Source organism: Tiliqua scincoides, chromosome 6 (assembly GCF_035046505.1).
Source record: "Tiliqua scincoides isolate rTilSci1 chromosome 6, rTilSci1.hap2, whole genome shotgun sequence".
Taxonomy (NCBI): Eukaryota; Metazoa; Chordata; class Lepidosauria; order Squamata; family Scincidae; genus Tiliqua; species Tiliqua scincoides.
This window is the reverse complement of record NC_089826.1, coordinates 86,995,456-87,020,765: the sequence shown is the minus strand read 5'-3', so window position 1 is coordinate 87,020,765 and position 25,310 is coordinate 86,995,456. Positions and strand designations below refer to the sequence as shown.

At 41.8% G+C, this 25,310-nt stretch overlaps 1 protein-coding gene across 1 annotated transcript in view; it reads left to right on the top strand.

Moving 5' to 3' along the window:
• Window positions 1-24,758, top strand: part of LRP6 (LDL receptor related protein 6) — a 95,439-nt gene extending 70,681 nt beyond the window's left edge. The window contains exons 12-23 of the mRNA XM_066632870.1: window positions 1,035-1,361; window positions 2,583-2,785; window positions 3,788-3,999; window positions 4,715-4,908; window positions 6,382-6,591; window positions 8,437-8,562; window positions 12,379-12,615; window positions 13,340-13,450; window positions 14,186-14,416; window positions 16,101-16,237; window positions 17,383-17,480; window positions 18,157-24,758. Of these exons, the coding sequence (XP_066488967.1) occupies window positions 1,035-1,361; window positions 2,583-2,785; window positions 3,788-3,999; window positions 4,715-4,908; window positions 6,382-6,591; window positions 8,437-8,562; window positions 12,379-12,615; window positions 13,340-13,450; window positions 14,186-14,416; window positions 16,101-16,237; window positions 17,383-17,480; window positions 18,157-18,448 (2,378 nt within the window). The 3' untranslated portion in view covers window positions 18,449-24,758. The remainder of the gene's footprint in view (window positions 1-1,034; window positions 1,362-2,582; window positions 2,786-3,787; window positions 4,000-4,714; window positions 4,909-6,381; window positions 6,592-8,436; window positions 8,563-12,378; window positions 12,616-13,339; window positions 13,451-14,185; window positions 14,417-16,100; window positions 16,238-17,382; window positions 17,481-18,156) is intronic.
• Window positions 24,759-25,310: the final 552 nt, after the last annotated feature.

Sequence of the window (25,310 nt, the reverse complement as noted above, 5' to 3'; positions counted from 1 at the left end):
ATGTTTCATTCTGCTACTTGTTTTCTCACTAGGACCCAAAGAGCCCCCCCCCCCCACGAGCAAGCAAAAAATGCTTCCACGAGAGTAGAGGTGGCCAACTCCCCCTTTCCACCTGTAGCCTTTTGCACTGTATCAAATGCTGCTCTGGAGGGTCCTCAAGATCCACAGAAGCAGTTTTGGTGTCACGCGAGGGACTACAGAGGAAAGGGGTCCAGAGAATCCCTGCCATGCAAACAGAATACCCCATGCGCTTTTTGGATTGCAGCCTCTGCTCTAAGCTCATAATGAGCTTTTTTAAAAAAGCAGAGGCAGGAAGAAAAAAAGATTATGTTAATCAACCAGTTGTATTTTATAGTACAGTAAAAATTTTGTTATCCAGCATGCACAGGGAATGGGAGTTGTGGGTTTCCTGAATATGCTGTGTAATAAAGCTTTCATGAGACTTGCAAACTGCCACTCCTGACAGGGTTCCCGCTGTTTGGCCCTCCTTCCTTTTTTATGAAGGCCTTCTAGGAATAGAGACGTTCTGCTTCCTTCCTCATGAGAGCCTAGTGAAGAAAGTTGTTGGGTGGAGCAGCACCATAGAGGAAGGCTGGTCATGTAAATGAAGGAGAGGGCTGTGGGGAGGGGCTTGCTTAGCTGATGCTGAAGTAAGCAGCACACTCTTTTAAATGGCATCCCTGCCCACCTAAAGCAGTGGGTGAAGATCCTGATTAACCAAATGTCATATAGCACAATTTTCACTGCACATTAGTTTAAGTTTTTTACACACATGTATGCACAGAGTTGGTTATAATTTAAAATTGCATCCAAAACATTACATGTTCCATTGTGTGCATGAAAGATGAAATGAGGTTAGGGTGGGTTGGCTATGCCAGAGAACTGGAAAATTCCCCACACAGCAAGAAAACTATTTTATTAAAATGCTCCCTTCCAATGAGGCTTGATTTGTAATGAGCATGTGGGTGTTTTGGGTATTTATTCGAAATATTCAAGCTTTGTTTTCATTTGTTTTCTTTTAAAAACAAAAACAGGGCTTGACCGTGATGTAATCGCAGATGATTTGCCTCATCCGTTTGGTCTGACGCAGTATCAGGATTACATTTATTGGACAGACTGGAGCCGGCGCAGCATTGAACGTGCGAACAAGACCAGTGGCCAGAATAGAACTGTCATCCAAAACCACTTGGATTACGTGATGGATATCCTGGTCTTCCATTCATCGCGGCAGGCAGGCTGGAACGAGTGTGCCTCCAGCAATGGGCACTGCTCCCACCTCTGCTTGGCAGTGCCTGTTGGTGGTTTTGTCTGTGGATGTCCAGCTCACTATTCCTTGAATTCTGACAACAGAACATGTCGTGGTAAGCCATAAACACAGATGGTGGGTTAGGTGGCACAGGAGGCAAAGTAGAAAGCTGTGTGTTTGTGGCTATGACTCGGAGTGCAAATGCCACAGTAACATTTTAACTGCAAACAGAAACGAGCTGTGGCTCTGGTGGTAGGAGGAGGAATATGCCAAATGGCTCTTTTCCATCGATAATGTGGAAAGCTTCGTTTCAGTCTAGGCCAAGGTGGTCCATACATCTTGAATGGACCAGCTTGCCCCAGACAGAAGTGAAGCTTTCCATTGGGTATCTGGGTGGCTATCTGTGTTCATGCTTTGGAAGGGAAAAAAGACTGCAATACTTCATAATTTATTCTTGTACTGTAGGTAGGTGGCCAACAGCCCAATCCTATTGGCTGCTTACGCCAGTGGAACACACATTCCGCAAACACAAACAACTTCATGGTTGTTGCAAACACAATACTGCCAGTGTGTGTGATCTGGCCACCGCCACAAGTGGCTAGTGGCCAGGTTTGCGTGAAGATGGGATACCAGATGCCCAGGAAGGGGACAGGTTTGGCAGTAATGGCACCTGCTGAATCCTAACCCCCTTCCCAGACCTGATCCACTTTCACAGGTCAATGCAGATTTGTGCCAGCTATAGCATTGGTGCAGGTCCGAGTTGACCCGCTGTAGTTGCTGGGGCTTACCCCAAGGAAGCCTCAACATGCCAAAACTCCCCTGTGGGTTGCGGTAGAAGCCGCGTTAGCACTGGCGCATAGGGCATTAGTTAGAATAGGCTTGTAAGAGAAACTGCTTGCTGCAAGAAATTCAACAAGTTGACTTCAATGCAAGTTGTTGGGTGAGACCGATTTTGAATTGAGGATTCGGGGCTCATAGTGGGTTAAGTTTATGTTGCATTAGCTCTCAGGACTAAACTAAGCAGCCAGTGTCAGATTAAATTGGAAACTTTCCAGGTAGATCCAGAGCAAAGAGAATATTGTTAAAATTTTATGTTTAAAGTTGACCCTGCGTCCTGTTTCCTGCTTAACCAGGCCCAAGTCAACTAAAAAGTGAAACAAAGAAATAGGAAGGTGTGCCTATATATGCAGACTAATTCAGGTTGCAATCTTAATCATACTTTCCTGAGAGAGAGCCCCATTGAACAAAATAGGACTTACTTCTGAGTAGACCTGGTTAAGATTGTGCCCTTAGTTACATTTATCATACTGCTTTTGTGTCTGTTTCTCTATTAAAGCTCCAACAAGTTTCCTGCTCTTCAGTCAGAAGAATGCAATCAATCGCATGGTGATAGATGAGCAGCAGAGTCCAGATATCATCCTTCCCATCCACAGCCTGAGGAATGTCCGTGCCATTGACTATGACCCCTTGGATAAACAACTGTATTGGATTGACTCTCGACAAAATGTTATCAGAAAGTCGCAAGAAGATGGCAGTCAGGTATTTACGTGTGGGTTGTTGTGTTTTGCAAACAGCTTAGGAAAGAAAAGGGAGGAATCCAGGAGTAGAATTTATTATCTACATCTTGTATGCATAATTTCTAAGAAAAGTCTATTGAAATCCTATTCCCACATTTACTGACTGTGAGGAGATGGAGAGTGGTATTGTGCCATATTCCCTGTGCTGACTCACACCTGTGATCATCCACACATCCAAAGTATTGTTTGAACTCTGAGATTAACTCTCTATCTGCCATGTATTAGCATATGCCTTGGGTTAAATTGGCTCTGTACAGAGAAAGGAAGTTGAATGAATTTTTGTAGATTCAGCAAAAATGCACAAACATTGTAGTGTCCACACCCCATGATAACTAGAGAAGGTGCAGTGTTTGAGAGGTCTTGCTTTGATATGGCATTATGGTGTGTTGTATCTTTCCAGTCTCCCTTAATCATGAGTGGAGACTTATATTTTGAAATATAGAATTGTGTCATGAGTATGTGTATCTTTGTATTGGCAACCTTCAGTCTCGAAAGACTATGGTATCGCGCTCTGAAAGGTGGTTCTGGCACAGCGTCTAGTGTGGCTGAAAAGGCCAATCCGGGAGTGACAATCCCTTCCACACCGGGAGCAAGTGCAGTCTGTCCCTGGTCTGTCTCCCTGGCTATGGGCCTTCCTTCTTTGCCTCTTAGCCTCAGACTGTTGGCAAAATCAAGGCAATTTTATGTTACAATCAGAATGTCAGGGAGGCAAGTTTCAACCCTGTAAAGGCTGAAGAGAGCTCATGCCTGGGGAGATGTGGGCCCCCAGTGTGAGAACAGCATGTAATTGCGAAATACTTCTGTTGCTACTCTTCTGTTTCAGCACTTTCAGTAAAGGATGGGAAGGAGATCTGAGCCTCCTCACAGTTTTAAAGGCACATTGCTTTATTTCCAAATATTTCTGCATTGTTTAGAATTCTGTTCCTTATTACTTACTTGAACCCACCTCTCTGCTCATCCCTAGAGCTTTACAGTTGTGACAAGTCCAGTTCCAAATCAGAACCTAGACATACAGCCCTATGACCTGAGCATTGACATCTATAGTCGCTACATTTACTGGACCTGTGAAGCCACAAATGTGATCAATGTGACACGCCTGGATGGGAGACCAATGGGAGTGGTGCTGAAAGGTGATCAGGACAGACCCAGGGCCATTGTTGTGAACCCAGAGAAAGGGTAAGTGGAGTGCTTTGTGAAAGATGCATGTTTTAGAGGTCAGCCTCTAAACCTGCCACTCCATCTCTTTCACTTGCTGAAGTTCTTCGTATCTCAGTTCAGTGATTCTCAAACCTTTTAGCACCAGGACCCACTTTTTAGAATGACAGTCTGTTGGGACCCACTGGAAGTGATGTCATTAACCAGGCCATGGGTATGGCGAATTCTATAGGTGCAATACTCTGTGGTCCTCCTGACCCTCCACACCCATTACCTTCTGTTTTCTTCATTAACAAGCAGTCATGTTTCTTCCTTCTACAGAAGCTACAAGAGGAACATGGCAGGCAGGCAGCCTGCACACTAGGGGGAGGAGACTAAGCAAACATTAACAGGAAGCAAGACAATTCCTGCTTCGTGCTATCATTCTTGTATCATTCTTCCTGTTATCATATGAATTAAACAGTGTTGTTATATGCCAATTCATATTGCTGCACATCTCTTTGATTCAATGTTAGTGTTAGCACTGTGGCAGTGTTTGATTGGATTATAGACCAAGTGGGATTTTTAGGGCTGGATATTGGAAAAGTACTTTAAGATGTTGGGAGAATTCAGAACACTTCTAGGGTGCGCAGTAATAATCTGGCAGTTGAATTTGGATGTTTAATGGGAGGAGGGATGGGAAGAATTTTTGACCAATGAAGTACAATTTCTGTCAGCTTCCTTTTATTTTTTACAGGTACATGTATTTCACCAACCTCCAGGAAAGATCTCCTCCTAAAATAGAAAGGGCCGCATTAGATGGAACTGAACGTGAAGTCCTCTTTTCCAATGGACTGAGCAAGCCTGTGGCCTTGGCGATTGACAGCCAGCTGGGAAAGCTCTTTTGGGCAGATTCTGACCTACGGAGGATTGAGAGCAGTGACCTCTCAGGTAGAATAAAATCTCTTTGCTTTCTAAAGACTAGAGCAGTAACTTTCTTTTAATTTTTTCAAAAACAAGATGTTGTCTTTGAAAAGATTTCTTTTATAAATATGACTTTTAACTTGTTAACTAAGGAATATGTGTTCCTTTTTTAATTCCAGTTTGTACTTTTCTCTTTACATGAGTACTTTTAATAAGATAGTACCATCAGTGTACATGGCTCTTCACACAGAGTGAAAAGACTGGTCCCTGTCACACAGACTTACAATCTGAATATACACAGGAGATGGGGGAGGGACGGAAAGAGAGGCAGGGCTAAACAGCAGAAGCCTCTCAGTATATTTTTGTATCATAGTGAGTTTGCAGACTATTTTCTGTGCCTTATAATAACAGTACTGACTGGAATTTATTGCTTTTTCCTCTAAGGCTTTGTGGAGATAGACATAACCCACTAAGGGCGCTTAAGGCAGGTTGAGTGCAGAGATTACCTTTGCAAGTCCAGTTCTTTTGTCAGTCTTTTCCTTGGGTTGTATTCAGTCAGTCAACAGTCAACAAAACCTTTATTAGGCATAAACATTTGATAGGTGAAGACTCTGTACAGAAACCGTAGAGAGAATATAAACCTAAGTAGTACACAAATATATGTATATGTGCACACCTACGTGTACACACAGATACGAACGTACGTTACATTTTACATACAAACATGAATTATTTAAAAGACAGAGAACAATCAGTTATTCTGCAGATATTGCCAAGGTGTAATCTACTCAGTGATTACTTGGTACAGAAAACTTGGCTCGATTCAGATTACTCAAATTTAGGAACTGTGCGACTGAGAGGGTTGTGTGCTCTACATCACCTGCTAGAAGGAATTGAATTATAGCTTTCTCAGAATGCCCTGTTTTAGCATGGAGCAAGGGAGAGAGAAATTGCTTGATATCTGGGACAGTGCAACATAATGTGTGTGGATGATTCTACGCCTAAATTGCAGCTACATAAACTATCTTCCCAGGAGGCGTTAATGTTGCAGTTGGCAACCTTCCGTCTCGAAAGACTATGGTATCGCGCTCTGAATTGTGGTTCTGGAGCAGCATCTAGTGTGGCTGAAAAGGCCGATTCGGGAGTGACAGTCCCTTCCACACCGGGAGCAAGTGCAGTCTGTCCCTGGTCTGTCTCCCTGGCTATGGGCCTTCCTTCTTTGCCTCTTTGCCTCAGTCTGTTGGCCAAGTGTCTCTTCAAACTGGGAAAGGCCATGCTGCACAGCCTGCCTCCAATGTTAGGTTATTAATAATCTGTTTCAGTAGATTAATTATGTTCATCTACATTCATAAATGATACATTTCTAATGACAAATGATATTTAAGTCTGTACTGCTTCCAACAAAAAGAATACAGTGTTTATCTGAATATATATAAAATAGACCATTGGAAAATGTTCTGGCAATTGTTCAACTGAAGTTTTTTGTTTAACTTTTCAAAGGCGCTAATCGAATAGTTTTAGAAGATTCAAACATCTTACAACCTGTAGGACTTACTGTGTTTGAAAACTGGCTGTACTGGATTGATAAGCACCAACAAATGATTGAGAAGATTGACATGACTGGTCGCGAGGGACGTACAAAAGTGCAGGCTCGTATTGCACAGCTCAGTGATATTCATGCTGTTAAAGAACTCAACATGCAGGAGTATAGTAAGTACCATAAAACATTATGTACAAGAGAAACTGAATAGGCCAAGATGTTCATAGCTAAGAGCTGTTTCTTGTAAAACAGCTCAATTGAAGCATCTCATGCAAAATTCTACTTCAAGAGATTCTTGCAGGTCACATTTGTTTACAGGTTTGTTCATAATTATCATTTAAATAAAATTAAAACATTTGTTCTTTAAAGCAGTCATTAATCTTTTTTGGGTCACGGAACCCTTCAGAATCTGACGAAAGCTTCTCGGCTTTTTGGCTAAGATCAAGTGCAGAATCTGATGAAAGCTATGAACCCTCTCCCCAGAAAAATGCACATAAACACAAAATGTTTTTGAGCCTAGTTGATGGACCCGTTGAAGTCTGAAGGTTATGTACCCCTGCTTTAAAACAACACAATTTTGTACGCTTAGTTATATGTCTGACCAGTGGCATAGGGGGTGCAAAGTATTATGTTTTGCAGGTGAGACTCCCTATACACCCCCTCTAGTTACGCCACTGTGTCTGACTTTATGTCTAAGTTTAGATTGGATGAGAACATAAATATTGCATGTATTTCGGTTTTTCAGAAAAAAGTGTGTTCCCTTGCCACCCTTGCTTTTAACATTTTCAGAAATTGTGCATCTATACTTCTGTGTAAGTGAAATTTAATTCCAGCTAGACAGGTCATCTTTGCTGCGTCTTGATGCTCAGGTTATGGTCGAGGCCTGGGGAGCTATCACCTGGCATCAGTGATGTTCCACCTGTGTCCATACCCGAGTCAATCAAACACCTGACCATGCTTATTCATGCGTTGGTTAAATTGAGTTTGGATGTCATGTAATCTATATGGGGCTATCCTTGATGACTGCTTGTAAGCTTTGGTTGGTCCAGAATGTGGCTGCACACGTTGTGATGGGTAGAGATGTGATTTTGTGTTTAAAAACACAAAACAGCACCATTTTGTGTTTAAAATATCCAGATAAAAGCACAAAACACTGCATTTTGGTGTATTGAGATATTTTCCAGAAATTAAAATAGATTACCTTTCCGGTTAGAAATAATACTGTGGCAGCATCTGCTGACACTGTTTCACCTATCTACATTTTCAAGGTATTTAAAATAAATGAAAATGAGAACTTGAATGGAAAGCACAACTCTGCTTTCTGCCTTTCAAATAACAAAATCCTGCAAAACAAATAAAACCATTTTCAGACATTCCTAGTGATGGGGCCAGCCAGTTTGACATGGTCATGTTGCTATTACCAGCTTTATAGACTGCCACTTCATTTCTGGGTGCACTTTCAGGCACCTTTAAAGTCCAGGGTCTGAGAAGGACCACGTACTCCATATGAAGTGCCCCGCTCACCTCGAGAGATTTTCTTGTAGAGGCCTCCTTTATCAAAGATTTAATTGGCTGCAACACAAGGGGGTGGGCGCTTTTCCATGAAGGTGCCCCATATGAGGATTTTCCTCCTTTCTGAAATTAGGCTGGCCCCCTCTCTGTCTGTGTTTCACGGCTGTTTGAAAATGTTTTCATTTTCTTTCTTTTGCAGTTCAGGTTAGTTCTCCTTTGTTTTGGTTTTTTCATTAGGCTGCCTAGGCTGCTGTGTGTTTTATTAATTGGTCTACTTTGATGTTTTTTGAAATTTTGGTTGTTTTTAGCTTTTACTGTAAGCCACCTTAAACACCTCCAATTGGATGGGAAGGGTGAGCATAAATATTTTAAATAAACTTCCAAGGAGCTCCAAGGCTCCTTAAACACAATATGAGCACCACTGCTGTAGGCAGTCTTTTTGTTTAAAGCTGGTTTTAAGACACAGACCATATTTTTTTCTCTCTCCTCTTTTTGCTCTGTAGAGCAGCACCCATGCTCCCAAGATAATGGTGGCTGTTCCCATATTTGCATTGTGAAAGGTGATGGAACCACACGTTGTTCCTGCCCTGTGCACCTTGTCCTGCTTCAAGATGAACTTTCTTGTGGAGGTAAGGCTTTTTGCTTCCTTTTGTAGCACTGTTTTGCTATGGCAGACAGTAACCTCAGACAAGGGACACAGCCAAAATACAGCCAAGGGACTGTTGGAAATTGCTAAATACGAAGGTTTAGATCCAAGAGTTCTCTTCTACCAGCAGAAAGCCTCTTCCACTCACAAAATCTTCCCTCCCCATGACCAGCAAAAGAACAGTAAATCATGAACATAAGAATATAAGAACAGCCCCACTGGATCAGGCCATAGGTCCATCTAGTCCAGCTTCCTGTATCTCACAGTGGGCCACCAAATGCCCCAGGGAGCACATCAGATAACAAGAGACCTGCATCCTGGTGCCCTCCCTTGCACATGGCATTCTGACATAGCCCATTTCTAAAATCAGGAGGTTGCACATACACATCATGGCTTGTAACCCGTAATGGATTTTCCTCCAGAAATTTGTCCAATCCCCTTTCAAAGGCACCTAGGCCAGATGCCATCACCACATCCTGTGGCAGTGAGTTCCACAGACCAACTACATGCTGAGTAAAGAAATATTTTCTTTTGTCTGTTCTAACCCTCCCAACTCTCAATTTTAGTGGATGTCCCCTGGTTCTGGTGTTAGGTGAGAGTGTCAAGAGCATCTCTCTATCCAATTTATCCTTCCCATGCATAAATTGTATGTCTCAATCATGTCCCCCGTCAGGTGCCTCTTTTCTAGGCTGAAGAGGCCCAACGCCATAGCCTTTCCTCATAAGGAAGGTGCCCCAGCCCAGCAATCATCTTAGTTGCTCTCTTTTGCACCTTTTCCATTTCCACTATGTCCTTTTTCAGATGTGGTGACCACAACTGGACGCAATATTCCAGGTGTGTCCTTACCATTGATTTGTACAACAGCATTATAATATTAGCTGTTTTATTCTCAATACCTTTTCTAATGATCCCAAGCATAGAATTGGCCTTCTTCACTGCCACTGCACATTGGGTCGACACTTTCATCTGTCCAAAACCCTGCACTGGTTTGTTGCCCCTCTTCTCAAAGGAAGTGACTTCATTACTGGGGCCCTGGCTTTACTTACACAGATGCTAAACTCGCTGTTCCTTACCCTGGCACTTTGTTCCTGAGGCACTGGGTTCCCAGAGGCCACACATGCTTCTACAGAGAGGCTCACATGGTGGCAGGCTCTAGCTTTATACTCTTGTCTAGTTCCTCCTCCCTCCCTCCTCCTTGCTGATTGAAAAGGGGCTGGTCTTCCCAGGTGAGATTCCCAGGTAAGATCTCCAAAGATCAGGAAGACAATAGGTTGAGCCCTGGGAACTGCAGAGACTGCTGATGGGCTTTAATCTACTCCATAGGCTCCTGAATGGGATGCGTGGATTTGCCTAATGGGGCTCTTGTCACCCGTAAAGGTCAATGACTATGCTAAATTGCCCTGGCTGGCTGGGAACTGGACCTTCCTAGATTCTTACCCTCCTACTTCAGCTCTCTTAGGCTGGACTGCTTTTTAACCTCAAACTGGTTTTTATTTGAGGTTAAACTGAACTGGTTTAAGAGTTTTTGGGCTTGGCAGAACTTATACACTACAGTTTAAATCCTGTTTAGTCCTGTTTGTAAAATAGAGACACTAAGGGCACAGTCCTAACCCCTTTTGTCAGTACTTTCCAGCAGCTCTAAAGTAAAGGAACAAACATTCCCTTACTTTGAAGAGGCCTCCGTGAGTGACAGCCAACTGCATGATGCAGCACATGTCCCATTGGCACCACTATGCCAGTGCTGGAAAGCACTGACATAAGGGGTTAGGATTGCGCCCTAAGTGTGCTTTCTCCCTCTATTACCCTCTTCTGTTTAGTTTGGGCTCCTACTCACAGGTAAACTCCAGTCAACTCAGAGTGGACCTTTTAGACTTGTGCTCTAGCTCCCTGTCTGAATTATGCCTTCCTGCTTTTATTAAGTGTGCACCTTTATTGTATTTATTTATTTATTGCTGTCACCTAGATCCTGTGTCCCAGTTTACTGAACCTTTATGTTCTAACTTAGATTAAGTTTAACTTGGGTTAATTATAGGGTTAATCTAAACAAAGTAGAAAAGCTTGCTGTCCACTTTATCCTCCTCTGTTTTATTTATTTTTCCAGGTGCTTCTACCTTAGGCTCTTACTCACAAGTAGGACTCTGCTCCTGCTCAGAGTAGACCTAAGTACACACGTATTTATTTTTATTGCCCTCACCTAGCTCCTGTGCCCCAACTTGCTAGACCTTAGAATCCAAATTATTGTGCCCCATGTTACTGAACCTTAGAATCCCTCCCTCAGGTTAGATTAGGTGCTAATTTAGGTAAAGCTTAGGTAAAGCTAAGCTAAAGGTAAAGCTAAATTTCAACATTGATTTAAGGTTAGAAAGACAAAGAGTTAGAAAGAGCAGACCTACCTTCTCCTTCTCCTCTTCAGAACTCAGAGTCCTCTCTCTCCCTCTCCAAGACTCAGAGGGTCCACTTGCCTTCACCTTCTCCTCCTCTTTAAAACTCAGAGTCCTCCCTCTCCAAAACTTGGAGGGTCCACTTGCCTTCTCCTTTTCCTCGCACAGATGCTAAACTCGCTGTGCCTTACCCTGGCACTTTGTTCCCAGAGGCCACGTGCACTTCTGCAGAGAGCAAACAAACGTGCAAATATACATGCTCCTTCTTTGCATGCTGTATAAGGCTTCAAAGTTCCAATTTTCTCATGGTGCAGAATTTGGAAATGTTACTCACATCAAATACACACAGCCTGACTGCATGATCTAGTAGGCAAAAACAGAGGGTTTTTGTCTTCTTTTTTTAAATAGGCAAAATCGCCTTTAGTGGAACAGGAAGCTGCCTTATATTAAATCAGACCATTGTCCATTTAGGTCAGTGCTATCAACACATAAACACCAGCTTTTCCGGGGTTTCAGACAGGAATCTTTCTCTGGCCTACCCAGAGATTCTGGGGACTGAACTTGGGATCTTCTCATAGCAAAGCATATGCACTCTCTCAATCATTTGTGTAATTAACAGAATCCCTGAATTTTGCTTAGCTTTTCCTATGCATATATGCTCTACAGCTAATGGAGAAACAACACATTTCTGTTCAATGCCCCCAAGCCAGTGGTCCCCACACCGCAGCTTACATGGCTTGTCATTCTGACCAAAGGGTTTTTTAAGAAATTGAATATCTATTCTTCCTTTAAAAGATTTCCACAGACCTTTCCATACCTCTGTTCTTCATTTTATTATTGTTCATTATTGCATTCAATGTAGTACTTCAACTGGTAACTGTGTTGTTCTGAAACAGCAAAAACAACAAAGATGCATGAAGAGCTCAGTAGGCAGCTGTATATATACATGAGAATAGAGAAGATGAAGAAAAAACTTTAAAAAAAACAAAAAAAACTACCAAAGTCAATCACAAAAGGGCCAGTTCAGGTTATAAGTTGATGAGTATTCAGGTATGGTGACAAATTCAAAGCTGCTTATGGCAACTGCCCAGCAAATGCTAATCAATTGGGATAAGCATCTGCTCAGACATTTTCCTCAGCTGAAGCCTGTTCAATCAGCTGTGGAAAGATGATGCTGACTCTTGTTATAAACTCTGATTCTCTGTCCAACATCCCTTTGGAGATTTCTTCTTGAAGAATTGTTACCTTGAGATCTATATGAGAAATCCCTGGCTTGCAGATTGTTCCCGTTTGAACAAAGGTTTGATTTCTGTTTTCTGTAAACATGACGTCTGTCTTAACCATGGGAATACCTGTCAGCTTCTCAGACATTACTTGCTCATTGGTTCCATCCTTCTGAAAACACTTCTTTGTAACAGAACCACCAACATGCTCTCCACTGCATTTCACATGTTTTACTGGGGAGATTGACTGCATTCCTGTTGCTTGGCGCTGTGATGGATTCATTGAATGTGAAGATGCCAGTGACGAGAAGAACTGCCCCGTTTGCTCAGACTCCCAGTTTCAGTGTGAGAGTGGGCAGTGCGTCGACAGCGTCCTTCAGTGCAATGGAGAGGCAAATTGTCAGGACAGCTCAGATGAGAAGAACTGCAAAGGTATTTGTGCTGTCCACACGTGGCAATAACAGGTTTAGCATAAGAGCAGCAATGAATGAGGGGGGTGGACATGAACGAGAGTCAACATTTTCCTTGTGTCGGTAACTAGACTGAGAGTCCCTTGGAAGAGAAACCTTTCTTTCTTTCTTTCTTTCTTTCTTTCTTTCTTTCTTTCTTTCTTTCTTTCTTTCTTTCTTTCTTTCTTTCTTTCTTTCTTTCTTTCTTTCTTTCTTTCTTTCTTTCTTTCTTTCTTTCTTTCTTTCTTTCTTTCTTTCTTTCTTTCTTTCTTTCTTTCTTTCTTTCTTTCGCATAGCACCAGCTGCACTGATTGTGCTATTCAAGTAAATAACTGTTATTTTAAAAATAACAATAATCCAATAACATGGATTTTCTGTTTTTCACAAGGAAAATCCTTTTTGGACTGAATTGGCCTTTCTGGTTAGTACCAGTGTTGTGTGTACCCTGTACATAAAGAACCACAAACTCTGTGCCCAAGAAATCCAATTTCTGCACAAACAGGAACTGAATTTGATAGCCTCTGTAAATTAAGTAAATCTGCACAGTTTCTTATTCTGTTATCTTTAAATGCCTGTATAGAACATCTATAATGATAGTCAACCAGTGGCTGCCTCCTCTTAGTGGCTTGTTTTTATGCCACACATTTGACATACTTTTGTTATTCCTTGCATTAAATAGCCATGGGTTTGCTTTTGTTTTTCTCCAGTGCTTTGTTTAACAGATCAGTTCAGATGTGCCAGTGGACAGTGCATAGGAAAAAATAAGAAATGTGACCACCACTTGGACTGTTCCGACAACTCTGATGAACAGGGATGCTGTAAGTACGACCACTTAAATATTATGCCGCAATAAGTGTCTTAGCTCAGCTCAAAAGACATCTGGATTTTGGAAGAGAATGGATGAAGTTCAGCTTTATACTTGCTGGCATAAAGTGCAATTGGCAATTCCAATATTCAGTAGATCTGCCCCCCTCCAAAGAATAGAATGAACATCCTCAATGTGAAGTCTGTGATTTGGCAGGCAATATCTACATAATAGGGCTCATCCACACACTGCAGCCTTTTGGCTGAGTTCCAGCGCCTAAAATAGCATGCTGCAGTTCTTATTTCCTCTAGTGAATCTCACTTCTCCTCAAGGAGTTACAGCTGCTCCACTAAAGTCCCTCTCTCTAGTTTGTTATTCCCATCTCTTTCACTTTGTGTTTACGTGGAGGTGGAAGCTTTCCAAAGCATTCAGGCAGAGAATGGCTAGAGCAGTGATTGTCAACCTTTTTCATTTCATGGCACACTGACAAGGCACTAAAATTGTCAAGGCACACCATCAGGTTTTTGCCAATTGACAAGGCACACCATGCTGGTAATGGGGGGCTCATATCCCACATTGGCCCTACTAATAAATAACCCTCCCCCAAATTCCTGTGGCACACTTGTGGACCCTTCATGGCACACCAGTGTGCCATGGCACAGTGGTTGAAAATGGCTGGACTAGAGAGAGTGCTAAGACTCAAGTCACCAAAGAAGCATGTCTTATATCTCCTGTTATTTCTTCTTAGACACAACAGAGGAACCCACTCCGCAAGCCACCAATACTATTGGCTCTATCATTGGTGTGATTCTTACAGTTTTTGTGGTTGGAGCTGTTTACTTTGTTTGCCAGAGGGTGCTGTGCCCACGCATGAAAGGGGATGGAGAGACAATGGCCAATGACTATGTGGTGCATGGACCAGCTTCTGTACCTCTGGGTTACGTACCTCACCCAAGTTCTCTCTCCGGATCTCTTCCGGGTTAGTGATCAGGCATGCATGTATTTTAACTGTGTTGTGTATAATACTCTGTCTCTCAAGGAAGTTACATCAAAACCCCTTTGCTGACATGTATCAAAAAAGCAAATGTTGATGCAGGCTCCTCGGGTTGGGCAACCACACTTTGCTGAAGTTTAATGTAGAACCTGAAAGTTCTGAAGTTTAATGTAGTTTAACCTGAAAGTTTAACCTGAAAGTTGCTGAAGTTTAATGTAGAGAACTCGTGCAAGGAAAGTTTAACCTGAAAGTTGCTGAAGTTTAATGTAGAGAACTCGTGCAAGGAAAGCGCCCTACAGGTAGACCACAGCTGCGATACAAGGACATCTGCAAGAGGGATCTGAAGGCCTTAGGGATGGACCTCAACAAGTGGGAAACCCTGGCCTCTGAGCAGCCCGCTTGGAGGCAGGCTGTGCAGCATGGCCTTTCCCAGTTTGAAGAGACACTTTGCCAACAGTCTGAGGCTAAGAGGCAAAGAAGGAAGGCCCATAGCCAGGGAGACAGACCAGGGACAGACTGCACTTGCTCCCGGTGTGGAAGGGATTGTCACTCCCGGATTGGCCTTTTCAGCCACACTAGACGCTGTGCCAGAACCACCTTTCAGAGCGCGATACCATAGTCTTTCGAGACTGAAGGTTGCCAATACAAATGTAGAACCTTGAAATAATTATTTTGGTAGTCAGTACGATCTGGAGTTGCATTAATGGGATTAGCTACAAACCAAATTCAGCAGTTGCCAGGCCCTTTATGAGGTAACACATACCACTAAACAGTTTACTTATATTCTAGAAAGCCCTCTAAGAAACTGAAAATGTTTACAGAGGTAGCCATGTTTTTCAGTTGTAACAGAAACAAAGAGTCTTGCAGTACCATAGAGACTACAAATTTATTTAATAATAATAATAATAATAATAATAATATATAATATACAGTATTTATATACCGCCTTTCTTGGTCTTTATTCAAGACTTTATTCAAGGTGGTTTACATAGGCAGGCTTATTAAATCCACGCAGGGATTTTTACAAATTGAAAGAAGGTTCTTTCTTTCAAGAACCACTACATTCAAGGTGTTACACTCCGATCTGGTTTAACATTCTGGCCTCCATCATCCCACGCTCCGAGCAGATGGAACAGCTCAGCTGCAGCTTGTCAGCTGCTTCAAGGTCGCACGGTGCCGGTGGCCTCGAACTGGCGACCTTGTGGATGTTAATCTTCAGGCAAATGGAGGCTCTACCCTCTAGACCAGACCTCCTGCATAAATGTTTGCGGAGTAGAGACTACTTCATGAAGTCTTACCCTTAATTGGTAGGTTGTACATGCACATATGGAGTAGAAAAAGAGTGGGGATGAAATGTAAATGAAGGGGTTTACCCTGCTGGGGCCTACCCTGGAGCAAGGAGACAAATGTCCCCTTACCTCAAGGAGGCCTCCAGCATGCAAAATTCCCCCGCAGGGTGCAGTGGAACCCACTGCATCAGTGGGGGGGGGGACTTCAGTAGAATTGGACTGCCTGTGTTGCTAAGTTTGGGAGTAGCAATTCATTTTAACTGCCACATAATATTCTGGGGATAGAGAAAAATAATTGTCACTCTTGCAAGTTTGTTTGAAAATACCTTTGTGTCAAAACCAGTGTTTTGAATGCTGTTAAGATGAATTGTCTTCTTTAGGAATGTCCCGTGGCAAGTCTGTGATCAGCTCCCTCAGCATTATGGGTGGAAGCAGTGGACCTCCGTATGACAGGGCTCATGTTACCGGAGCATCATCCAGCAGTTCTTCAAGCACAAAGGGCACTTACTTCCCTCCAGTAAGTCTTTTCTGATTTTGTTTCTCAAAAATGCACCACTGAAACTAGTTCTGAAAACTGAATGGTGAAACTGGTTGTTCGGTAAGGCAAAGTTTCAGTAAGACTGGACAGTAAAGGGTGGCTAACAGGAAGCAGGACAGTTCCTGCTTCCTGTTAGTCTCTCTGTAGCTTGCAGGCTGGTTGCTTACACATGGCATTGCTTCATTTAAGCAAGTTTTAAAGCAAGAAACACCTGCACTTCCAGTGTGACTACACAAAAAATAAGGGAATGTAATGGAGGTGTGTCTGTGGGGGGGGGGGGGGAAACTGTTGGAGGGAATTAAAAATAGTTTCCTCTTTGGAGGGAAGCTGAGTAGCTTAAGCAGCAGACACCCCCCCCTTTTGGGTATCACCCAAGGGAACCTCCCTGACTGCTATTCAATAAAAGACAAAGAGGCAATGGCTTGTTAAAGTTGCACAGAAGTTTTTACTTACAGTTCCATAGAATGCATATTTACAGCATCTGATTAGGATCAGAGGTTCCGCTAATACTTAGAGATAGCAAGGCCCTAGAGCTGCCTTGCCCTGAATGCCTTGTGCTCAAGATGGCCCGGGCATCAGAGCCCTGGTGTGCACATCTTAACAGGCCGGTGGTCAGACGACAAGAGGAAGTGCACAGAGGAGAAGGGAAGGATAAAGGGTTAGGGCCACACCCACAAGGATCACAGAGAGAACAGATAGAAAGGCCAGAATCACTGGGCCGTAGTTTGACATCATCCTGCCCCCTCTGGACAGCAGTTGGAGTTGCACCAGCTCCAACAGGAACACTATTTCCCATATCTGCAGTTTCTTATCTGCAGAATGCCCCAGAACAGAACGCCCATGGAGGCTGCTAGAAGCTCTATGTTTCTTGCCTTGAGTTATTTCCTGAAAGAAAGGCAGGATGTAAATGAAATGAAAGCAAATACTGTTTGTAAAAAAGTAGTAAGAAATTAGTAGTATATCAAACAAGCATGTGCTCTGTTCATTGCTGGTTGCCTTATAATCTTTCCTTTAATTTTATTGATTAAAAATTAATACTAGCGGTATATAAATACTGTTAATAATTAATAATAATTTTGTCATGATTCTGTTAAAATTGGCTCCCCGTTCTCTCTCTCTCAAAGATTTTGAACCCTCCTCCTTCACCAGCCACTGAACGTTCACATTATACCATGGAATTTGGTTATTCTTCAAACAGCCCTTCTACCCATCGATCGTACAGGTAATAAAAAATCATACTAGTATGTGTTGTAACTCTTAAGTAAGCCTTGAAAATTTGTGCACAAAACATACTTAGCCCTGCCTGCTAATGCATGTAAACGCCTAATCATTTGCAACACTGATCCTAAGTAAAGATGAAGACTTTGACAAGGGCTTCTCCCAGTACACAGAACTCTTCCAGTGTGGTTGCCTGGAGAGACACCCTCCTGAAAAACCAGGCAGGTTGTTGTTTACAACTTTGCTCCATCGGCTTTTTAAGCAAAAAACCGAAAGCATTTCCAAGGCCCAGTTTTGTATCTCCGTGGCCTGCTAGAATGATCCATGAGGGGTCTTTTGAACCGTATCTACATATTTACAAACCTCCTGAGCCATTATTGAAACGTGGGGCAGATCAAATGACCTGTCTGCTCAGATATACTTCTCGCTATAAGATATAACTTGTGCAAATCCATTTTTTTCCTGAAATTGCAGGCAAAGCAAGACTTATTTTTCTTTAAACCAGTTTAACCTACTGCTGCCTTATGGAGGCTCCTGTTTCACCCTAAAAGCCACTAGGTTTCCAAGACATATTTTGAAAATGTGTTAGCTGTTCAGTACCGTAGCATTTCACAGGGTGCAGGTGTCTGAGGCTTCTTGGACTGTACTCACGTGTTGTTTCTCAATATTCTTTGCCCCAGTTACAGGCCGTACAGCTACCGGCATTTTGCTCCTCCTACCACACCCTGCAGCACGGATGTTTGCGACAGCGACTATGCTCCTAGCCGCAGAGTCATGACGACAGTGGGGAAGGGCTATACCAGTGACCTAAACTACGATTCGGAGCCTGTGCCCCCACCCCCAACTCCACGCAGTCAGTACTTGTCAGCGGAGGAGAATTACGAGAGCTGCCCGCCGTCTCCATTCACAGAACGGAGTTATTCGCATCACCTCTACCCACCGCCCCCGTCTCCCTGCACGGACTCCTCATGAGAGACTCCCTCCCTCCTTGGACTGCCTCCAGCCATCTTGTAAATACCACTTGCCCCATTCAGAGGGGGGAGGACACGAGGCAGGGTATAGTGTGTACAGAAAAAAATTATTAAATGGGGGACATTGGAGGTAACTTGTACAGAAACAGGGTGGGAGAGAAGAGAAACATTATTTATATATTTTCTTAAAACAGAGTCTGCTGCTTTGTGCCATAAGAAAATTTTTAAATTCGTATATGAAAGTTTTTTTTTTTATTTTTCCAAATGGAACACAAGAAGATGCCTTAATTCAGTGAAGTGACTGAGCACATAGGGAAATGGAAGGACCAGGGTGTGTCGCTGTTCAATGAGCCAAATACCAAAAAAGAAGAAAGCTTTTTAACCAGGAAACTAATGATAGGAACTTGTCACAAAGCAGCAGCTGTAGATGTCTGGAAAGAGCTGAATAACCTCTTGCGTTTTTAACTCCAGTGGGCCAGCAATCAAATTTAAACTTGAAGAAAACTGTCAGGACAGTTAACTAATGGTACACCAAGGGCTTTGTTTTCTACAGGAATAAAGCAATCACAGAATTGAAAACATGCTTATGCATATGTTTGAAAATGGCACCTTTTGTTAAATTCAGATCATCTGAAGAAGCTGAATGGCACCATTTTTATAGCTCTTTGTCTTTTCCTGGGAGTTCAATCCTTTTGTTGGCTGTGGTTTTGTTTAAGTGTGTTCTTAATTTTTACTGTTGTTGCCATCCCCACCCCTAGTTCTTCAGTAAACTTTTTGAGCTGTCCAGTTGGCCACTGTGGACAGAGAGTGGAATTTGGGCTTCCATAGTCTTCTCTGACCCCTTCCTGTTCTACCTTGCACAGGCAGGTAGATTCTGCATTCAGTCTTGGGGTATTTTTTACATTCTGCAACAGGGGTGTCAAACATAAGGTCCACGAGTCAGATGCAGCCCTAGAAGCTCTTTATCTGGCCCCCCATTATAATTGGGCTCTCCCAGAACCATCCTTTTGTTATCACTGCTCCTGCCAAGCCATCACTTCACAGAGCACTTCTCAGCTGTTGAGCTACAAGGTGACACCTCAGCAGAAGCAGCACTGCTAAAAGGTGGCCATGTGATAACTGGTATATCTTGAAAATATGATCAAGATTTGCATATTTTTTCTTCTGCATTTGCAGCTGATGAGTTCCTATATGAGAACAGAGTGCTTATTTCTGGTCATAATCTGCTTAATGATGTCACTTCCTGCTTAATGATGTCACTTCCGGCCCTCAGCAGGTGTCATGAATGCTATTCGGCCTGCTGTATGAAACTAGTTTGACACTTTTGTTTTACAGGTTGGGCATCTCTTATCTGGAATTCTGAAATCCAATCTATTCCAGAAATTGTAATTTTTCTGAGTGCCAACAAGACACCTCAAGTGGAAAATTCCACAACTGACATCATATGATGAGTTGCACAAAATGCACAAAATGGTTTAAAAAATTTCATAAAATTATCAGTCTATGTGTACAAGGCAGTGGTTCCGAAACTTTAGATTTAGCACCCGGACCCACTTTTTAAAGCAACACTCTATCAGTGCCCCCCTAGGTTTACCAGACTTTTAATAAAGGAGATCTAGAAAGAAATAATTTCATTTATTTATAAGTAGTAATAACCAGAAAAAGGACCCTGAAACATTTATCTCCCTATATTTACACATACTTGTAAACTGCAGGAGCTCCGCTCAGGGTAGTTAGCCTCTAGTATCTGATTTTTGAATAGCTTCAGGGCTTGAGGTAGTTACCTGATTTTTCCCTCACTCTTTGGCAGCCCATCAAAAATCAGGTCATGACCCACCAGTGGGTTCCAACCCACAGTTTAGGAACCACTGATATAAGGTATACATGGAAAATACTGAAGTTTGTGTTTAGATTTGAGCCCCCTTCCCCAAAATCTCTCATTAGGTATATGAAAATGTTGCAAAATATGGGAAAATCTGATATCCAAAACGCTTCTGGTCCCGTGCACTTTGGATAAGGGATGCTCAACCTGTGTTTACAAAGGCGTAGCAAGGAAGGGAGTGGAAAACCCAAAACCTGCTCCAAATCTCATCACAGGCAAAATCCTGGGGGTCCAAATAATGAAACAGACCATGTGTGTGTATGCGTGCCTGTTGTAGGACAGAAAGGAGTCTTTGCTCTCCCATTACAATAGGATTGTGTTCTCTATCCAGGTCAGTGCTGTTTCCGTGGTAATGACAAGGGTAAAAATAACTTCTGACTAACTGACTAACTTCTCACAGCTCTCCAAAATATTTCTGTGCCCAACAATCAACATATTTTTATACCACATATTAATAAGAATATAGATGGTGTATTTATAAACTATAAAATTTAACTTTGAACTCTTAGTTTAATGTAAATTAATCTTATATTCTTGCAGTACTTTCAGCATTTAGTGAATATTGCAGTATACAAACCATTCTTATATAGAACTCAAAAATACTACTTTATTGGGAGCATTTAATTAAGCCTTTTCCAGTCAGAATGCACTCTGGACACACCTGCTGGTGCAGTATTAATGTTAAAAAATCCAATCTTTGCAATGGGACTTCAGTGTGTCTCTCCTCTTATGTGACATGAATTCAGTTCTTATCACTGTGAATGTCAGTTTTTAAATATATCCTTTGCCTAGTGATTTCGTTATGATTTCTACATATGTTTCTTATTTTGTCTACACATGCTCTTTTGTAAGGGGTGCCAAACTTTCTTTTTACAACAGCTTTACATGCTAGGAGAAAGGCCAATGTATAAAAAAATCCTTCCAGATCCAATTGAGTGACTGCTGGGCTTTTTTGATATTTAGGCAGCAAGCACCTAAATCTTCCTCTGAGGCTTTCCTGGCGTTTGAACTCTGAAACTCACTTAAAAGTTAGTAGTTAACTGGTTCTGTATAGAAGCCAGGAAGTTTCATTGTCTTCACCAACAACTGCTGCACAAAGTTTGTCAGGATTGCACCAGTGTTGGTGGTGTTTACTGCACTAAATACACAAAGCATGAAATGAAGATCTCTCCAAATACCTGGGTACACAGTAGATGTATGATGAGAAGTTGGTGCTGTTCCTTCACTTTTCTCTACTGTAAATTTGGAATAATGAGTCACCCTTTTAGGCTTCATTTGCTGTGGGGATCACTAACGTGTAACCAGTATTGCTCATCCATAGTGTGAAGCAGCTCTTGTCTGTCTCCTGGTCAATATTTTTAGTTCTAAATATGTCCTGGTTTTAAAACTGTAAGTTTCAAGGACATTTTTCAGAATCATAGATTAAACACAGTGGTTCCCGAACTTTTTCAGCTGGAGGTTCCCTTGACCAACTGGGCCATTGGCCACAGCTCCCCATTAGGGTTATAATCCCTATACATTGTATAGGGCAGTGAGTTTTTAGCTCTCCTGCCTGGTTTCTGCAGCTCCCCGGGGAGCCATGGCAATTTGGGGAACCACTGCTTTAACATTATGAATGATCCTGGTATTTCGTAAACTACGCCAATGAGTCTTTAAAGGAGATCTTCCTTTGTATCCCAGGCCTAAACAATTGAATTTGAAATGAACCCCTTTTGAGTGTAATTTTATTACAGTGATAGTAAACCACAATGCTTGCAGCATAAATTTTTGAATCATTTTCATACAGACCAAAAATCTGTTTGCAAAACTTTTTGTAAAGATGGCAAGTTTGTAAACATGGCAATTGGATAAGCAGGACATCATTTCAGATGGATGTTCTGTCAATCTTTAGCTCTTTGGAGAGGAAGAACTTGGGTGGGGCCTTATCAATGGATCTTGCATTGTAGGCAATAAAGCAAGAAGGAAACTCCCTGCAGAACCCTGACAGTGATCCAATTCAAAGGTGATGACAGACCATGATTTATCTTTATAAGTGAGTCATGGCAAGCCTTGGGCTCAAATGCTCCCTCCTTTTTGGTACATAGGGAGGAAATTTTAAAATTTCTGTAATGGGCTGCAGTTTCCATCCAAACATAGGAAACTAGTTTGCAGACTAGTTCAGCAAATCATGGTTTGATATCCTGATTTGCTGATGGTCCATTAACAAGCCACAGTTTGCTATATTAGGTTCAGACAGGAAAATGGTGACAACCTCTTGTATGTGAAAGAACCAGGGAGCTTGAGAGTCTAGAACGTGTCTTCATTCATGCAGTGTAACAGCAAACTGCAGGCCAATAAGAAAAATATGGGAAGTTAAACTGGAGTGCTGGTGGGACATGGAGCTCTGGGCCAGCTTCAGATTTCAGGGGAGCCCTTGGCAAACTGCCCTTCATGGGCCCTGTCCCTCTTTGGATTGGACCATATATAAACTTGCACTGACTAATTTGAACTACTGCATTGATGTCTCGCAACCCAAACTCTTGTTCGGCAGCCGTTTTTCTTCTACAAAATGTGTTTGTGTCCATTTCTATTACGAGGTCGTTGAGCTTATGCTGTGGTATCCTCTTGGTATCGTCTGTAGCAGAGTCAGTTCTGCCTCTTTGGGTCATTCCTTCCATGACTTCTTTTAGAAATGGAATAGGAATAATAAAAATCTGTCTTCTGCAGATTTCCACCAGACGAATTAGACTTTGAATGATAAACTACTATCAAATTTTGGTGATGGAAACACTGGAAAGAGAACTGTCAACATTGTCTTATTATACCAACTGTTGCCTTGATTCAACCTTTATTTGTGCAACCTGTTTAGTGTCTCTGTAGGTCAACAATTTCATGCTATAATTTTCAAGGTTAATTTGAAATTTGGAACCCTTTCATTTATTGGTAGGCTAAGGATTCCATGTGAAGGAAGGGCAGGTGTGCTGAACAAGGTATAAAGAAATAGTATGTCCTGAATACTATTTGTATTTGCTTTGGTGCACCTGATTTTGCGATTTTTCTCCACCCTTGTGCAAAGCACATGTTCAAATCAATAGGATTGTCTAAGCAGGGGTCAAACATAAGGCCCGCAAGCCAAATGTGGCCCCTGGAAACAATTTTTTCTGGCCCTTATTATAATTAGGCTCTCCCAACTTGATAATTGGGCTCTTTCATATCTTGAAAAATATGAACAAGATTTGCACATTTTCTCTTCTGTCTTATGCTAATGAGCTAATGAGTTTCCATGTGAGAACAAAGTGCATATTTCTGGCCATCATCTACTTAATGATGTCACTTCTGACCCTCCACAGACACCACAAATACTAACTTTGGCCCTCTGTATGGAATGAGTTTGACATCCTTGATCTCAAGCTTACTTTTTAGCTAGATCATGCCCAAACGTGTCCAAATCTGTTGGGTGACAAATATTTCATGAAGGGTGAAATATTTGAACTTTTATTATTAACATTATTAACAGCATTTATATACCGCTTTTCAACTAAAAGTTCACAAAGCGGTTTACAGAGAAAAATCAAATAACTAAATGGCTCCCTATCCCAAAAGGGCTCACAATCTAAAAAGATGCAAAGGAATACCAGCAGACAGCCACTAGAACAGACAGTGCTGGGGTGAGATGGGCCAGTTACTCTCCCCCTGCTAAAAAAGGAGCACCCACTTGAAAAAGTGCCTCTTACCCAATTAGCAGGGGTTTTGCAAATCAAATCCTAAAAAACGTTTGCTAACAAGTTGTAGTTTTTGATAAAACCTTACAGATGGTGTTTGCATTTAAAATAAGTTTGGAATCTCTGTGTGTTCGCACTCAGAAATTCATTTACCTCTGCTACTATACATCAGGTCATGGAAGTTCAATCCTAGAGGCTGTTTTTGCCTTAAGTACTAGAGACCAAAAACTGTCAGTGTAAAACACAAAACACATCAATCCAATTGTTTTGTTTTTCAAAGGGGCAACTGAGGATTAAGGGAAACTCACTCTTGCAATAAACATGGTAGGTGTCAAAAGAAGTCTGGATACCTGCAAATTCCATGAGACATTTAAAAAGAAAAAAGAGATCTTCTATCCGACCAGAAAAAATCATGAGAATATCAGTCATAAGCTAAACAAGCCTCGTTTGCAAGTGAAGGATCTGATGTTGCTTTAAATCTTATTTGTAATCTTATTTTTGTACATTTTAATTGCTTTTTGTTACTTCTTACGTACTGACTTCCATATGATGGTACTTTGCAAGGATGTATTTATATTATAACGACCAACATTTGGTCAACCCTGCTCCCTCATTCACTAACAGGTTTTTTTTTTTTTTGTATTGTAAAATAAAAATGCTTAACTTGCAAGTTGTATATAAACCTTGTACAAAGTTCCCTACCCCCTTTTTTCAATTATTACTATACATAGAGTGTAACAAATAAAATGTTGATTTTTATAATAAATGTGAGTGGAAAAATGTATTTTGTTGATATATTGATGGGGGGGAGGGTTGTATTTTGGCTAATGAAATGGAAAGGAGAACAGTTCCGTCTGGTTGAGATGACCCAGGAACCAGACCATGTGGAGTGTGGGAGCACGCACTTTCTGCAGTATATACTGTACTGGTCTTCACCCTAAGTCCCCCTGCTAATGGTTTTTCTTAAGATTTTTAATGTTTATAGACAAAACAGCAAAGAAACAACTGGCAAGAAGAGGTCGCTGATGCCACAAAGAGATTCATAGGATAAAGTTTTCAAGCACAGAGCCCAAGCATTGTAGGCTCGGAAAAGGAAAATGCTACATTCATTATCCAAGGAAATAAAAATAAAATCCAAAAAGCACTGTGAAAAATAGTGGTATTAGAGCAGCGATTTTCAACATTTTTCTTCTTATGGCACGTGGACCTCTATGGTTTCTCTACGATCTTCACCTCTTGTTCATCTCTTTAGGCATCCAGGAGACTTCCTAATTCTGTTC